We start from the raw sequence: 18,983 nt of genomic DNA on the forward strand, positions 1-18,983 counted from the left end.
GAAACTACCCGGGTCTTTTAGTTTAGGAGGCATGTTGTTCTGGATTATGGCGCTACACTCGGCAATAAGTGTAACTGTTTCGTCATCCTCAATCTTTTTCTTATTGGATAGGATTTCCTTGAGAAATTTGGCATAGGAAGGCATTTGTGTGATGGCTTCTGTAAAGGATATCGTAATGTTTAATTGCTTCAGAAGCTCAACAAATTTCCTAAATTGATTCGCTGTTTTAGAACTTTTGAGTCTTTGAGGATACGGAATGGGTGGTTTATAAGGTGGTGGAGGCACATAAGGTTTCTCTTTATCTTCGGCCTCCTGGGTATTATCTTCTGTTTCCTTTGGTTCATTCACCTGCTCAGTAGAGGTTTTATCTGGTTTTTGGTACATGGCGGGGTTTTGGAGTCTCGGATCTACGGGTCCATCTACTTCTTTTCCACTTCTCAGTATAACGGCATTTGCATGTCCCTTCGGATTAGGTTGCGGTTGCCCAGGAAATGTTCCAGCTGGAGCGGCTGTAGATGCTTGATGTTAAGCCACTTGTGAAATTTGTGTTTCAAGCATTTTATTGTGTGTGGCTAAGGCGTCTACTTTGTTCGCTAGCTGTTTAAGTTGCTCGCTAGTGTGTATGTTTTGGTTCAAGAAGTCCTTGTTTGTTTGAGCTTGAGTAGCTATGAAGCTTTCCATCATCAACTCGAGATTTGACTTCCTAGGCATGTTAGGAGCATTATTGGTTGGTTTTTGATATCCAGGTGGAACAGTTGGTGTTTGGCCAAGTGCATAAAGGGCATTGTTATTCTTATACGAGAAATTGGGATGGTTTTTCCAACCAGGGTTGTAAGTATTTGAATAGGGGTTTCCTTGTGTGTAGTTCTCTTGATCGGTTGGGACTCCTGCTAATATTTGACATTCTTGTGTAGTGTGTCCAGGATTTCCACATAGCTCACAGTTTGGAGTTACAGCAGCCACGGTGGCTGCGGGTGGTATGGTCAAGTTATCTAATTTTTGGACAAGGGCATCTACCTTTGCATGAACATGGTCAAGGCTACTGATTTCGTACATTCCACCCTTAGTCTGGGACTTTTCCATTGGAGTTCGTTTACCTCCCCATTGACAATGGTTTTGAGCGATGTTTTCAATGAGTTGATAGGCTTCAGTGTATGGCTTATCCATAAGTGCACCGCCTGCGGCAACGTCTATTGTAAGTCTTGTGTTGTAAAGAAGCCCGTTATAAAAAGTATGAATGATCACCCAATCTTCTAGACCGGATATGGACATATCCTCATCATATCCTTGTATCCCTCCCACGCTTCGTAGAGAGATTCCACATCTTTTTTCCTGAATCCGTTGATTTGGGCTCTCAGCATAGCAGTTTTGCTCGGCGGAAAATATCGGGATAAAAAGATGTTCTTCAGCTCCTCCCATGTTGTAACGGAGTTGGAGGGCAAGGATTGCAACCAAGCCCAAGGTCTGTCTCTTAGAGAAAAAGGAAAAAGGCGCAGTCTTATCGCATCTTGAGATACACCATTCGCTTTTACAGTATCCGTGTACCGCACAAACTTGGTCAGGTGTTCATTAGGATCTTCTGTTGGATTTCCAGCAAATTGATGTTGTTGGACGGCTGATAAGAGTGAGGGTTTCAACTCGAAATTGTTTTGATTAATAGCGGGGGCAGCAATGTTGTTGTGAGGTTCTTGTTGAGATGGGGTAGCGTAGAATTTGAGAGGACGATTTTGTGGTACTTCGTCAGCCATGTTTGGTTTTTCTTCTAATTTAAGAGGAAATGAGATATCGGGAATACCGTATTTTTGTTGATATTCGTGTATTCGGCATCTCACGTATAGGAAACACTCTAATTCGGGGATTGGTGGTGCTAAGTTATCGCCTTGTGAGCGAGTACTTGGCATACAATCAGGGAAAGAAAAAGGAGAGAAGATTAGTTTTCGTTTTTCTACCTTAGTTTATACCGTGCAACGGAAGAATCACACTATTTGACTAAAACAGGTCCCCGGCAACGGCGCCAAAAACTTGATGGTTCGTCTGGCTATATATAAAATATAGTATGTCGGGTACTTGACTGCAAGTGCACAGTCTAGTCGCTTTAGTTTTAAAAGATATCGATCCCACAGGGACCTATGGTCAAACTAGTGCTACTAACGTCACTATGTTTAGCTAAGGGAATTGATTAGTAAGAGTTCGGGGGTAAAATAGTAAATCTAAGGGAAATTTTCGATTTTAAGAAATAATTAAAGGAAGCAATCAGTATGCAGCACATTAATCGTCAGGGACTCGATAAGTCACCGGTGAATAGTTTAAATGTCAAATATCTCTCAGTAGAAAATGTTTATTCAAAAGACTTTATCTCACACTCTCGTGGTTGTTGATTTGACCTATGACCTTAAGTCAGAATGTACGCTCTCGCTGTCCCATTTGAAGTTAAAATTACTCTTTGAAAATAAATAAATTCTAATTGTTTTTAAAGTGCTCTCGCTGTTTTTAAACCCAATGCCTATTTTTTACTATCCAGCTCGAGCCTCACGCTATCGCGATTGTTGGTTCTCACCATAGTTAATTTCCCACTCTCGTGGCAAAATCGTATTAAATGGCTTTTCACACTTTTGTGATAAAGTTAATTAAATTTAGATTAAAAACTTCAGCCTAAAAGGTTATTTGAGAAAAAAGGGTTTTCACCGGTTATTATTAAATCCCATCAAATTAAGTTGCTACATACCGATACCGGTTGTTTAGCCGGACATATTAAATAAGGAAATTGCAAGGCATAAACAGATTAACTCAGCGGCAAACATGCTTATAACAATAAATGGACAATAATAATAATAATTCAATAAAAACATGGATATCGAAGTACAGAGTATAGCGATTCTTGGAGCACTTGAGCAGTCCTCCACAAGTCGGTAGGCTTTGCTTCTTCAATACAGATTACTACTTAAAATTAAACAAAGGTGTAGTAGTTCCCCAGTGTAGGAAACTACTACTATGGCTAACTGAAAAACTAACTAGAAAAGGGAAACTATGAAAAGAATGGCGAATACAATAAGGCAACGAAAACAAGCTTGCTGGAAAGAAAGAAAAAATGTTGAATGCTAAAAACTGGAAATTAAATTGCAGAGCGTCAAATCAAAGTAGGTGTCCTCAATTTTTCTCAATTGAGTCCTTTATATAGTGTCCATTAGGTCTTGGTAGTTGAGGAATTCAAGGAACACTTGGTCTTGAGAGAGGGAAACGTGGGGAAAAGTTTGTTGGAGGAAATATATGCACTTTTGGGTGCCTGTTGCTGACTGCTTCAAAGCGCAGTTTGTGGCCGTGTGACGCTCGTCATGGGCCTGTGACGGTCGTCACAGTCTGGGCCGTGACAAGCGTCATGAATGTGTGGCGATCGTCACATCAGCAAAATCTTCTTTTTCTGTTCTTCTGGTTTTTCTATGCTTTTTTTACTTGTTTCTTCTTCCTTTTCTTCATTTTGCTCTTTAATGCATGGAGATTTAAATACCTGCAAAAACAACACAAATACTTGCGCAATAATCGGGATATTAATCAAAATGATGTGATTTCTGAGTGTAAATAGAGGCAATTATCTTATGGGTTTTCGCGTTATCATATAGCAATCCATTCCAATCAGAATTGGGCCCTCCATGCGCCTGTACAGACCCATGCATGGAGGCCCTCTTCTCCCATGCACACTTTGTTCATTGCATTTCAGATGGTTTTGGCTATAAATACAAGTGCTATGCTCTTCAATTCTTCAACCTAATGGCGCCTAAATCCCTGCTGAATTGAATCCCCACCCATACCAAAGGAACAAACTTCATTTTTCTCTAAAAAATTCATATCTGAAATTCAATTGCATTGATTGACTTTTAAGATCTAAAGTTCCTAGACCTCTTCACCTTGATCCATTGAAGCTTCTGTTTGCAAAAGGAATCAAAGAGAGTGACTCAGTTCTTCACAATCCAAAGGTTTTGCTCAACTGCATTTTGCTTCGAATCTCCTCATACATTGCTCCATTTGTCTTGATCTTGTGTTGTCTGAAGTCCTCTGTATAGAGGCATCATTATTGTGTTCTTAATTGTTGAATCGAGCAAGTTCAGTTGAACACCACCAAAGTTCCATCTCTGATTTCTCTCTTAATAGGAATCTAGAGTGGAATTGAGTGGCATATGAGTGATGTACATCACTCCACCTTTCGAATGGTGCCTGGATCGTGCATTTTAGTTAACATTTTTTGACCTGCAATTTTTGATCTCCACCGGAGCTAGCCGGAGAAGACGGTGACGCTGGCCACCGTCTGGTCTCCAGATCAGATATGGACCGTCCCTTTCCATTTCCAGAACTAATCTCAGCAGTCCAACCTCATGACTTTTTTATGTACCGCGTGTGGTTGCATTGACCGTGGAACATGTTGGACGCGCGCTTATGGATGCTTGGATCTGCCAGCTCAATTAATGAGCTCAGATCCAAGGGCTCTCGCTTTTCCATTTATTTTAATTCTGATTTTAATTTCTATTTCATTTTTTAATTCCATTTCATTTTCTAAAATTCATATCTCTTTTATTATTGGTCCAAAAATTATGGGACCAATTGCATTATTTCTCTTTTATTTTCTAGTTTCTAAAAAGGATTTTTAATATTTTTTATTTTATCATTTGCTATTTTTTAATAATTTTCTCTTTTCTGGTTATTTTTAATTCATTTTACATAGTTTTTGGTGTTCAAAAAATACAAAAATATTTTCTCAACCTCTTTGAATGATGATAGATCTATGAAAAATATTCTCATCAATTTATTAATTGGTTTGAGATTTATTTGAGATTTTAGTTCAATTAGGTTATTTTTATTCATTTTTAATTGATTAAAAATAGTTTCTGACTTTTAAAAATGCTGAAATTTTTTGTCAAACTTTGTTTGATCTTGTTGAACTTGAGATAATTCACTTGGACTCTTCAAAGTTGATTTGAAGTGAGTTTGAAGTTTGACCTTTCTTTAATATTTTAATCCAAGTTTTATTTTAAATATTAAAAATGCCAAAAATATTTTGTTTATTTTCTTGACTTCCAATCTTCATCTTGCTTCTATTTTCTATTGTTTGACCTTGATCTTCCCTATCTTTGGTCAACATTTGTTGATTGGTACATTCCATTTCATTTAATGCACTTTAATTCTTCATTTCTAATTCTTCTTCTTCTTCTCCTTCTTTTCTTTTTGATCAATGAGTTAAAGGTTGATGGTTAGCATTGGTTAGGGAGGTTTAATCTTCCTTAATTCAAATCTAATTCATCTTGATCAAATGATCAAATGAATGGCTTTGCATTAAGGATAGATTGCTTTCTAAATCATGCAAAGGACTTAAACCAATACAAGATCATTTCTCATCTTCTTTTTGGCATGGCAAGTTGTTGGAGTTTGATTCACTAATCAAGACCTCTAACTTGTGTTGTTGCCTACATTATTATTGACCGGCCTCAGATAATTGTGACTTCTACATAAGTCCAATTACGATTGCTTAACATAGCGCTAAATTTGCCTTATGGCACACTAACTACTAACACTAACCATTGACCATTAACATTTAATTCTTTCTCTTTATATTTATGCAACTTACTATTCTTGTACATATTATTCATTTGCTTTTCCCCTTTGCTCATTTGAGCATATGTTTATGTTAATGCAATTTGCCTTTTGCTCACATGAGCACATAATTGTGTATATATTATCGTGCTTGTGTTTTGTTTTGATTGTTGTGGACCAAATGCAAAGAAATTGACAAATGGACTTAGTTTCTAGGACTTTCCCTATGCAAATTGGAGTAAAAGGACTTTAAATGGTGAAGATGGATTAGAAGGACCAAACCTCTAAACTCACTCTTGTCCATTCTTGATTTGCTTCATAAAACTTTTGATGTGTGTGCTCTTGTGCTAGGGAATCCTATGAGAGCTCAAGTTGAAGAACCATTGCCATGTTCATCCAAAGTGAAAGATACAAGATACTTTGAGGATCTCCTAAAGAGCTTGTTTGGTTATGTTGATTGCTTGAGCTTACTATTATTTTTGCTTGCATATTCCAAAGGATGGGAGCTACTTGGATCATCAATATGATCTCAAGAGAGGAACTCCATTTGTGGTCTTGTTTCTTATCCCTTATCTCTTGTATGATTAGGACTCTAGCCATTCTTCTTATTCCCTCCACTCTAACCCAAGCCAAAACTTTTGTCCAAACATTTAACACTTCTTTTCAAGCATTAGAAACCTATGTCTTATGCTTTTGATTTTGAAACTTTCTTTTCATAACATTTATTTTGAATTGAACTTTTAAATCAACTTTGACCATATTTTGTAAATACTTTTCATTGGTAAATACCACTCATTCAAATACCTTTTTGTGGTTTCAATGGCCACTCTCTTAATCAAAACTTTTCATAACCTTTAGCTATTAGGTTTGAGTTATCCTTGAGATAGATGTAATACTCACCTATATCCTTAGTGATGGACAATGAGTCTTCCATGCTTATTATAGGGTTAACCTCTCACTAGCATGTTGAAGCTATCCTCACATGGTGGATTTGTGGTTTTAGGTTGAGTTTTCTCCCTTGGATAACAAAAGACCTTAAGGCTTTTGGACCAATCAATTCACCAACTCATTTTGAGATTTTTACCCCGAACTACGAGGTTTTGATCCTAATCTTTTTTAAGATGGTACGTAGGCAATGAGTTTATCCATCCAAACACAAAATGTAAATAACTTGTATATTCTCTTCTCATCTCTTCAATCATGTTTGCACAAATAAATTTTCACAAAATATCAACCTTACAACAAGTATGAAAAGGGCTCCCTAGGAGTACCTAGGATGTTTTGGGTGCTTAAAACCTTCTCATTGCATAACCAACCCCTTTACCCCGGTCTCTGACATTTTTACTAGTTTTTTATTCGATAAAACTTTTAGGTTTTTGTTCGCTTTCTAACCATTCCTTTGGATAAATAGAAGTGCGGTGGCGACTCGACTTGTATGGTTTACCTTAGATTTAGTCAATATCTTTAATGGTAATGAATACCCCGCTACAATAATAACAAAAAACCCTAAAAGACTTTTGAGTGGACTGTTGATTTGATCTTCCCCAATTGGACTTAGAATTTAAGCAACATTCCTTTGCTAATGGACTGGGCCAATGCCAATTTGTTGAAGAACCAAGTGCTTGCAATTTGAAATTTATCTGATGCATCATTCAAGATCTCTCCAGTTCATCTGCAACATTGATCATTATTAAGTTGTTATGTTGAACTTGTGACTTGTGGAATTCATTTGCTACATAATCTATTTTGAAGAAGATCATGAAGTGGATAAGCTTGGATGAGACCATCTTTATTTGATGTCTTTGCTCTTCAAGATTGATATAATTGTGCATTTGTGTGCTGCTTGATTCTAAAAGTCCAAGGGAAATCTGGGTTTCTATTGACATACTTGTCTATTGGATTGCTCCCATTTGGTCAGATCTTTTCAACTTTAAACTTTTAATTTTTGTGCATAGGATAGTCTCTTCATCTTCTCCCCATTTCTTTAATTTCAAAATCTCTCCCTCCATTCTCAAAAACCTTCTTTGTGTGAACTACTTTTTGTTCTAAACACATACCACTTTTGCAAAAGGTAGAAACTTTGGCATTATGCCATTGCATTTTTCAAACTTATTTTCTTAAATCAAACTTGTAAATGAACTTAACTATACTTGACTTAAACTTTCAAAAAGCCAAAAAGAATTAACTCATTCAAACCATTTTCAGGCCTTTGTGCCTTCCAAACTTAAATTTGGTTAAAAACCAACACACTCATTTTGAAATTTATAGCACGAACTACGAGGTTTTGATCCCTCATTTTTATGTAGGTACGTAAGCACAAGACTGAAGGTCTTGTCAAACACAAAAATATAATTAATGAATTCTTTTCTCATCCCCTCATTCTATTTGTTTGTAAATATCACTTTATACAAAATACATATGCACACAAAAAGGGCTCCCTATGAGTATCTAAGACACTTTGGGTGCTAACACCTTCCCTCTGTGTAACCAAACCTCTTACCTGTGATCTCTGATTTTTATTAGTTTTTATTTGAAAACTTCTTATTAATTGGGTTTTGTTCGTACTTTTTCCCTTTTCCCTTAGAAACAATAAAAACGCGATGACGACTCTTGTTAATTGATCTCTAGCTTGTCAATAGCTTGATGATCATGAATTTCCTGCTACACGTGTTGCTATGTTGGTGGAGCATTGAGATGACTTGCTGAAGCTCAATATAATTGTTATAATGTTGGAGCACACCGTTATTGGCTGCCTTTTAATACTTTTCTTTAATTTTCACTTGTCATTCCTCTCCTTGCTTCTTCTTCGTAACATTTATATTAAAATATGATGAAAATTGTTTGATTAGAATAATTTCAATATGATTTAATTTTTTTATGAATCTTCGTAATCTTTATTCAAATCTAAAAAAACAGAAATGCATTAATAGTGTAGGGTATATTGTGACTTTATTAATAGTTGATCTCAATTATATTATATTAAATTGAACTATAATTTAATGTAGCCATTGAAAAACAATTTAACCATTCATAAGTTCTAAACTTTATAATTGTAAATATGATGTGAGATATGTGATTTTTGAACACTAAACACGATCTTACTCCATCACATCCATTCATTTTAGTCAAATATAAAAAATAATTAATATTAATTATTGAATAATCTCAACAAATGGGACAATAATTAACTACAATAACGCAACTCTCTATGTCCAAGAAATGGTCTACTTCAACTAAAAAACATCACAACAAATGAAAAGAAATTAGTGGTAGATAGTGTTTCAAACCATTTCTAAAATTAACTCAGAAATTTACGACAACTTTGTGCCTATCATTTAGAATTTGCTAAATAAAGATTTTCTTTGGTTGGATGAAAATGATTGTAAATCACCTATAAAAACCACAACATTGTTCCATAACAAAGCAAGATCTCCAATAACAAAGCCTCCCCTGCTTAATAATCACCAAAGGGGAGGATTCAACTATTTTTTTTTCGAGCAGAAAATAAAAAGAAAAAAAGAAAAAAAAATATGTCGGGAAAGGTAGTTATCTCAGTTGTTTCTCTTATCCTCGTCGTAGGAGTTGCCATCGGCGTTGTTGCTGTTGTTCACAAAAATGGTCAAGATCCTGAGATGAAAACTCAACAAAGATCTGTTCAAATCATTTGTCAAAATGCAGAAGATAAAGATCTTTGCCAGGACACTCTTAAATCTGTTAATGGCGTCGAATCCGCAGATCCAAAGGCATACATAGCAGCGGCCGTGAAAGCCACCACGGACAGTGTCATTAAGGCTTTCAACATGAGTGACAGACTCTCCACGGAATACGGTAGCCAAGATGGTGGCATCAAGATGGCTCTTGATGACTGCAAAGATTTGTTGCAGTTTGCTATGGACAGTCTCGAAATGTCCACCAATTTGGTTCGTGACAACAACATCCAAGCTGTGCATTCCCAAACTCCCGATCTCAGGAATTGGTTGAGTGCAGTTATCTCTTACCAACAAAGTTGCATGGAAGGATTTGATGATGAAAAAGATGGTGAGAAAAAGATCAAGGATCAATTTCATGTAGAGTCTTTGGACGGCATACAAAAGATCACTAGTGTTGCACTTGATATTGTCAGTGGTTTGTCCAACATCCTTCAACAATTCAACTTGAAGCTTGATCTTCAGCCTGCTTCTCGTCGTCTTCTTGCTGAGGATATTGACAATGAAGGATTCCCTACATGGTTCTCTGGTTCTGATCGTAAGCTTTTGGCTTCAATGCAAGGAAAAGGATGGAGATCAAAGATTGTCCCTAATGTTATTGTTGCCAAGGATGGTACTGGTAAATTTAGAACCATTAAGGAAGCTATTGCTTCTTACCCTAGTGGAAACAAGGGAAGATATGTTATCTACGTTAAGGCCGGTGTTTATGACGAGTACATCACCGTCCCTAAGACTGCCGCTAACATTCTTATGTATGGTGATGGCCCTCAAAGGACTATTGTCACCGGTAAAAAGTGCTTCGCTAATGGTGTCAAGACCATGCTAACCGCCACCTTCGGTAATTACTTACCATTAAAACTTTTTATTTCTTTAATTATATTATATTATCAGCGATGCTAATTGATCGTGCATGCATGCAGCCAACACTGCTCCTGGATTCATCGGAAAGGCAATGACATTCGAGAACACAGCCGGTCCTGATGGTCATCAAGCCGTTGCTTTGAGAAACCAAGGAGATATGTCTGCTTTTGTCGGTTGCCATATCCTTGGTTATCAAGATACATTGTACGTTCAAACCAACAGACAATTCTACCGCAACTGTGTCATCTCTGGAACCATCGATTTCATCTTCGGAATATCACCAACCTTGATTCAACACTCCGTGATCATCGTCAGGAAGCCTAACATGAATCAATTCAGCACAGTTACCGCTGACGGAACAGCCGAGAAGAACATGGCCACAGGTATCGTGATCCAGGATTGCCAGATCGTTCCAGAATCACAATTGTTTCCGGTGAGATTCCAAATAAAATCTTACTTGGGAAGACCATGGAAGGCATACTCAAGAACAGTTGTGATGGAATCCACCATTGGTGACTTCATTCATCCAGATGGTTGGTTCCCATGGACAGGTTCCAACTTCGAAAACACACTTTACTATGCTGAATATGCCAACACTGGACCTGGTGCCGATGTTAGCAAGAGGATCAAGTGGAAGGGTTATCGTGGTATCATTAGCAGGGCTGAGGCTAACCAATTCACTGCTGCTGAATTTCTTAAGGCTGGACCTCAGTCTGGAGCTGAGTGGTTGAAGGCTATTCGTGTTCCTCACTATCTTGGCTTCAAAGCTTGAAATTTTTAGGACATGTGAATATGTCAGATGGCACACTACAGACAAATTATTATTATTCGTAATTATCTTTCCTATTTTTGTCTAGGAGATCCACCAGAAATACTGAAATTTGCTCGAATTATAGTTTACAAACATTCATTTGTTTGATCTTTGTCTTATTTTTTATATGATCAATCAAATATAAATTACAATTTTGACAAGTTATTACAAACTTAATCTATACAAATAAGTGTTTTATTTTGCTTAATCCATATTGTATATAACCAATCAAATGCAAGGGAATAATAGATCATTCATGAAAAATAGTTATAATTAATAATGAAGTTCGTACCTAGCTTATCATAGTCAAGACAATTAGAAGCAAATTATTAGGTTTAAATATAAATAGTCTTATTTAAAATTTCCTGGTATTTTTATTAAAATGTTATGTGGAGTAACATTAAAGGTTTACATTTATATTTTTTTTAAGGATCTAATGTGAATTCGATTTAAATGATATATCTAATTATTTTCATAAAATTTAATAAAATATATTTATTTTTAATTTATTATGATTATAAGATTTGTTTCTTATTAAAAATTATAAGAGTTTATCTTTAGACTATTTTTTAAGCTCCATATAAAATTATCACAATATTCTCTTTTTCTTATGTTATGATAAAAAATTTAAAGGCAAAAGTGTATTTTATTATATAATCTGATCTAAAGAGGACATGTCTTAGAGATTAAAATTCCATCTATATGAACATATAATACAAATAGTATTGATGACTTCTCGCCCTTTAACAACTTAATTTCTTATATGGTGTTGTTTGATCTTCCCTTTTTAGGTAGGTCTGAATAAGAATTTCACTTGGCTCTACCCTAATGGAACTGTTAGTAGGCTTGAAAACCGTAGTTTGGTGTTTGATGGATGGTGGGATAACTAGAGATGGCTTATCAGTGGGATCACTAGAGAGAGAGTTTTAATCATTGTTTGATTATTCTCAAATATTTTAATCAATAATGGGGCCTAGGTAGTTTAGATTTAATAATTATTGGCTAGTTGATATTGATCCAATCTAGTTGGTTTATCTCTTTGGCCTATGACGATAATTCTTTTATCGTCAAAGAGAACCACAAATCGATCAAAAGGGATTTTGAAAGTCTAGAATAAGCAAATGTTAAATAATATTTGCCTTCAAATAGATTCCATAAGAGATCTCTTCGATAAAGTTGTCACCTCACAATCATCTTTTTCATAAGACTCTTTCAAGAAAATTTGTTCATATTCTTCGTTGGATAAAGATTCTATCAAAGGTCGATTCTTGGAGATTTCCCTTTGATATTGAGTATATGAAGAGATCGCTCATTAAGACTCCTTTCTTATTTATTCTTTCAAAGGTTTTACTGGATGAAACTTATTCATCTTTTTCATATTTTCTTCTTGGTGAAATTTCTCCATTGGACGTTGAATCTTTCAAGGGTCGTTCGTTCATCGAGATTATTCTTTCAAAAGAAATTACTGGGGTTGATTTTTCTTCTTCATCAAAAGACTTCTTTGATGAAATTGCAAGAGATTCTTCTAGGTTTGAGCTCATCCCTTCATCTCCTAACAGTTGAAGCAACTCATTAAGTTTCTCAATGATTTCTTCTTTTTGGATTTTTTTTTCTGGAAGTCGTAAACATTTTCATCTCTCGATTTAAGGATTACATCAAGTTTCTGATTCTAATTCTTAAATCCTGGATATTTGTTAGCGGAGAAAGTTCTAACATGGCTTCCAAGATTTCTAAAGGTTGAAGAACATTTGTTAAAGTAACATTCATATTCATTTTCTTCACCTCGTGTGTTTATTCCCTCTTTTTTGAAATTTGGAGATACTTTATAGATCATTTCAAGTGTGTTCCACATTTTCTTGGTGGATTTAAAATTAAAGACATATAGAAATTGATTTTCATTTATAAATATAAACTAAAAAGTTCTTATCTTTGAAATCAATTTTGAACTTTATCTTGTCTTCTACGGTCCAAAAAAATCAGGTGTGTCTACGATTTCACCATTATTATTATGAGCAGGGAAAAAAGGACCACTAATTATTGTTTCCCACAATTCAAGATCAAAACTTTGAATACAATTTTTAAATCTAACTCTTCATAATTCAAACACATCGCCATTAAACGTTGGAGGTGTGTTTAGGAATTTCCTCTTGTTAAAAGAAATGTTGGAAGTCATCTTCCTCCTGAAATGATTAGTCTTTGAATAAGAGTTTGGCTCTGATACCACTTGTTAGACATGTGACTCCATACACAAGTGAGTAATATTTCAGAGTTTGAAAAATGTTGAGTTAAAAAAGTCATTTGAAAGTTTGAACACATTTCAAAACAATTGAGTAAATAAGCACAGAAAATATAAAATAACTGGAAAAGAGATAAGGGAAGAGAAATAGCACCAAAGAATTATACAAGTTTGGCCAATTGTCCTAGAGAATTATCCTTGAGATATCCACTAAACTTGAGAGCTTTTATAAGGATGTGCCCATGAACCTTCTTATACAAAGAAATGAAGATTTTAGGATAACTTCTAACCCAACAACGAACAAGACGTAGAGCAGTTAGTCTCAAAATCAAATACAGATTTTGTAAAGCCTAATCTCAAACCAAGATGGAGTTTTAAGTTGGCTATTCTCTGAACTTAACCGAGGTTTTACACACAATGACCAAGAACCTAACTGAGACTTTTACCAGACTGGTCTCGAACCTTTTCAGTTTTTACACCAGGCTGAACTTAGAAACCAAGGGATATTTTAAACAGGTTAATCTCGAACCTTTAGAGCTTTTAACTAGGTTGAACTCAAGAATAATTATGGCGATTTTCACTGACTGATCTTCACGAACCAAAACAGAGATTTTTCTGTGAGGAGAAACTCACGAACCAAATGGAGACTTCCTAAGACAATTCCCTAAATAAATAAGAGCTTTTTAACTAATTTAGTTCGCAACAAAAATAACGACGTCCTATGGAAAAACATTTACACAAGAGAAAAATTTACTCTTTGTAAATTTAAAACTTTTTCCTCACCCAAAACAAATATCCTACTTAGACTCAAGAACACTCTCGAACAAATGTGGCTAAAATATGTGAGAGAATATGAGAGATTTAGAGAGGTGATGAGAGAAATTAAAAGTGAGGTTTTTCACGTTTTAGGGATGCGAAAAGTGATAGAGAAGCTCTCTATTTATAGGTGTTGTTCCTTTTGGATTGACTATATTATGAAAAATAACATGGTATATTCTAGATGTTTTTGTGAAGAAAGGACACACGTGGCAACAAATGTCCCAGCATATGTTCAACATTTGGCTCTTGTCAACAGGCCAATGTTGTAGTTGTTCTGCGGATTTTTTTTCTGGTTTTTTCAATCAAATTTGTTATAGATTTGTTGCTATCTTTTAGCAATGTGTAAGACCCTAATTTTGACCCTAAGATCCCTTATGGCAACATGTTATTGTATAAGTGCATTGCCTCAAGGATCATAGCATGTTTGGTTCCTTAACCCTAGGGTTGGGACTTGTTTGAGTGATTTGAGATCATCAAGCATGCTTGTATTTTATGTTATTTCTTTTCTTATTTTATTACTAACCAAAAGCACAAAAATATGTCACTAACTCTTTTTATTTTGAAGCTCAAGTGATCATGTGCTTCAATGCTCCTAGGAAGCTCCTAGGCTCAATGCAATGGCTAGATGAAGATGAGAAAAAGCATGACAATGGTACACAAAGTTCCTAATCATCATATATGTCTCCCAAGTATCTCAATTTGCCAATTTGATCAAGATAACCCAAAGGGGCTTGAAAATTGTTTCCCAAGGAAACCCTAATTTCACTGTGCTTTGACTGTGCCTTGTCCATGAAGCAATCTCAACTTCTGATCAAATTTATTAAATGGAATTTCTTTCATTTATCATTTTATGCATATATGAGCCTATTTGAGGCCCCTCAATCATCTATTCATCAAGGTTGGAAGTTTGACTTTGAAAAAGTTGACCAGTCAAGTCATCTGACTAAGCTGAGGTTTAATGAGATATAACTCTTGATGTATTTGTCAAATGAAGATGACCCCAAACGAAAAAATGTTCCTAAGAACCATATGAACAACTTTAATGTTCATCAAAAATACATTTGAAGCTTGGAAGGTCATCATTCATTTCAAAACATTATAGGTCATTTTGGATGAAATCCTAATTTTTGGTCAACTTGCCAAGGGCATAACTTTCTCAATTTTTATGATTTTGAGGTGGGACCAAAGGCATTGGAAATCTTGAGTTGTCTAATTCAAATGTTATGTTGGACAAAATTTCATAATCCTAAAGGAAATACATGTTTCATTGCAAAACATTATAGGTCATCTTTGACCTAATTCATTGAATTTGAAAAAGTACCCAACTTCAAATGCCCATAACTTTGTCATAGAAAATCCAAATGATGCAAACTTTGAGTCTAAATTTACTATCTTGAAAGGGTATACAACTTTGATTTGGAGAATTTTTCATTTGAAGTTTGTATCATGAGGTCAGAGGGGTTTGATCAAGCTTACTTTTGGTTAACTTTTTCAAAGTGATTTGAACATGTTTTACACTTGAACTTTCCAAGCCAGTTGTGATCAATTTTCACATGTCAAATGGTTTTTTCCCAACATGACTTTTATTCCTTATTTCAAGAGCTTTCCAACCATTACTCACAATAGTCATTTGGATCTACCATTTGAGAGATTCAAATTTTTCTTCATTTATGTGTATTTTTGACATTTTATGTTAAAACTTGAGATGCAAGCCTTTTCCATTCCATGTGCACGACCAAATGCTTCCCATATGAGCTCAGCAAATCCCTGCAACCATTCATGGGCCTCTCACACGTCCACAAAGGCCCATGCATTCAAAGTTGCAATTCCCATGCACATGAGCAAAGTGTAATGATCAGATGCATTTACCTATAAATAAGAGCTTCCTCTCCTTCATTCAAAAACCCTTTGGAGATCCCACATGCTGCTGAATTGAAACCACAACCCTCACCAAAGGAATCACTCACCATTTTTCAATATTTTCGAGCTTAAGGAATCACTCACCATTTTTCAATATTTTCGAGCTTGAAATTCAGCAACATTAGTTGAGTTTCAAAGCTAGATTCCTTAGCCAATCATCTTCCCTATATTCAGAGACCAAAAAGGAGCAAAAAGCTTGAAGGATTCGTGGCCAGAAACTCACCATTTTTGAAGGTATAAGCTCAAACTGTTTGGATCTGAAACTCACAATTCAATGTAGTATTCTTGTGTTTTTATGGTTCTCCGAAGTCCTCATACTTAAGGCAAACTTTTGGTGCATTTAATTTTCCATTTCAAGATCAATCCGTGTGGACACCATGATTTTCTCCTTCATCTTTCTCTCAATATAGGAAGAATGAGAGGAATCTAATGGTACAGTGATGATCTACATCACATAAGCTTCATTTCCATGCCCTTGTTTTTCAGTTTTGATGAGATTCATTTTCCTGCAACTTCTGGCCGGATTCTGTTTGGTTGATCGGAGAAAATGGTGGTTTCCACCACCACCACCACGTGTACTGACCACAACCATTGGATCTCTCCCTCACGATCTAATCTCGTGCATCCATTCTAATTACTTTTTTAATTCATTGTGTTTCGCTGCTGACTTGAGTACATCATGCACCCTCAAATCCAGGCCATGTAACACGCCACGCCATTTAATGAGACGGATCTGGTGGCTCAGTTTTTTTCGCTTTATTTCATTTTCTCTTTATTTTCTTTTAATTCATTCTATTTTCAATAATTCATAAAAAATTCATATGAGGTCAGAAAAATATGAGACCAACTTTAAAAATTTTCTTGAAAAATCTAGTTTCATCTTATGATTTTTAATTATTTTTGTGACCTCATTTGATATTTTTCATGAATTATTTGGTTTTTAATGATTTTAATTCATTTTAAAATGCTTTCTGACTTTAGAAAAATACAAAAATATTTTCATAGCATCTATGGATCATGATAAGTCAATGAAAAATAGTCTCAACAATTTCTTGTTTGTTTTGAGATTATTTGAGATTTTAATTCATATTATGCTATTTTTGGTTGTTTTTAATTTATTTTAATTGCTTTCTGGCTTTAAAAATTTGTGAGAAAATTAGTCAAAGTTTGTTTGACTATGTTGAACCAATGAAAATTTAATTGGACTTATTGAAGTTGTTTTGAATTGAATTTGAGGTTCAACTTTGTTTGTTTGTTTTTTATTTGTATTTTCTTTTAACTCAAAAATTACCAAAAAAATATTATTGACTTCTTGACTTGTTATATTCATTCCTCTTCTGTTTGGTGTTGATCAATGTTGAATTGATTCAACTTTGATCAAATTCATCGGATCTTGTGGTTTGAGAATCCTTAAGGATCATCACCTACAGAGATGGATGAATTTGATCAAGGAGGAGTTATCCCTTGATCAATTGGGATTGGTTGTTGTCTTCTTACCCCCCTCCCTTTCATCTTCATCATTTTCTTTCCATTAATGGTCAATGAGTTAAAGTCTTGAGGTTGGTCTTGACAAATAGAAGTTTAATCTTCTTTGATCCAAACCAAACTCAACTTGATCCATGATCAAGTGAGTTATTTTGTGTCAAAGATAGGTTACTTCTTGGTCAAGCAAATAACCAAAAGTCAATACAAGGCCATTTCCCTCTTGTTTGGCATGGCAAGTTTATGGAGCTTGGCTTACTAGTCATGACCTCTAACTTGTGTTCTTTACCTATATTCTTATTGACCGGCCTCAGATAGGTGTCGCTACTATATTAGTCCACTTACGATTGCTTAACATAACGCTACATTGTCTTATGACAAGCTAACATAACTCTACTAACTACTAAGTTTAATTTGAGCTTTTAAATTCTTGTCATTTACTTTTAATGTCATTTATTTCTTGCTCGTTATTCATCTTGATTTTCATTTTACTCACTTGAGCACATATTTTATGTTTAAGTCATTTTTCTTTTGCTCATTTGAGCCCATTATTGTATACAAATATATTGCTATTTTGTGTTGTTTTTGTGTTTGTTTTGATGTGAACCAAAATACAAAAGGAGAAAGGACTTAGAATTAGGATTAAAAGAGTTCAAGGGCAACTAGGCCTCATGCCTTTAGAATGCAAAATATGTTGGAGAGCAACTAGTCCTCATGCTTTTAGAATGCTAAAATTCAAAATTGACCTCAAAGGACTTCTCCTCAAACTTATTCTTTGTCCATTCCCTTTATTATGTTGTGAGCTTTTTAATGTGTGCTTTTGTGTGATAGGAATCTCATCTTAAGATTTGGAAAAGAGGATCATTGTCATGAGTAGCCAAGTTAAGAGACAAGCCAAATGGAGATCCTAGGAGTTTGAATTCAAATTATTGATTGCTTGTTTTGTGTGCTAAATCCAAAGGAAAGGAGCATCTTGAGTCATCTCTATGACTCCAAGAAAAGGAACTCCAAGGGTTATCTCTTCCCTCTTATCTTTGTATGCTTTAGGAATAGCCCTTCTCTCCTCTCCCCCCTCTAACCAAACCAAAAATCATTTTCAAAACTTTGACTTTATTTCAAATTAGAAACCTAGGCCTTAGGCCTTTGAATTTTCAAAACCATTTTCATAAATACTCATTGTAAATAAACTTTAATCCAACTTTGACCTCATTTTGTAAATAAATTCAAACTTGTAAATATAACCCATTTCAAGTTGTTTTGTGGTTCCAATGGCCACTTGTTAAACTCTTTTCAAAAACATTAGTCATAGGTTTGAGTTATCATAGTGGTTGATGTAAATCTCACATCATCCTTAGTGTTGGAATATAAGCTTTTCATGCTTATTATAGGGTCAACCCCTCACTAGCATGTTGAAGTCTTCCTCGCATGGTGGATTGTTGGTTTAGGTTGAGTTTTCTCCCTTTGATAACAAAAGATCTTAAGGCTTTTGATTAAAATCATTTCACCAATCTTTGAAATTTTTACCATGAACTACGAGGTTTTGATCCTCCTTTGTGATGGTACGTAG

General features: G+C 35.1%; 1 protein-coding gene across 1 annotated transcript; it reads left to right on the forward strand.

Annotated features, from left to right (window-relative positions):
- Window positions 1-9,025: 9,025 nt before the first annotated feature.
- On the forward strand, window positions 9,026-11,055 carry LOC127132564 (pectinesterase). The gene is made up of 2 exons (XM_051061518.1): window positions 9,026-10,125; window positions 10,208-11,055. The coding sequence occupies exons 1-2, from the start codon at window positions 9,111-9,113 to the stop codon at window positions 10,918-10,920; spliced, it is 1,728 nt and encodes a 575-aa protein (XP_050917475.1). The 5' UTR covers window positions 9,026-9,110; the 3' UTR covers window positions 10,921-11,055.
- Window positions 11,056-18,983: the final 7,928 nt, after the last annotated feature.

The sequence above is a fragment of the Lathyrus oleraceus genome, chromosome 3 (genome assembly GCF_024323335.1).
Source record: "Lathyrus oleraceus cultivar Zhongwan6 chromosome 3, CAAS_Psat_ZW6_1.0, whole genome shotgun sequence".
In the NCBI taxonomy this organism is placed as follows: Eukaryota; Viridiplantae; Streptophyta; class Magnoliopsida; order Fabales; family Fabaceae; genus Lathyrus; species Lathyrus oleraceus.

Bases quoted from the DNA above. Each gene is read 5' to 3' on its own strand.
- LOC127132564 (XM_051061518.1), top strand. From the start codon at position 9,111: ATGTCGGGAAAGGTAGTTATCTCAGTTGTTTCTCTTATCCTCGTCGTA. The intron at 10,126-10,207 runs GTAATTACTTAC...GCATGCATGCAG, and splicing joins CATGCTAACCGCCACCTTCG to CCAACACTGCTCCTGGATTC.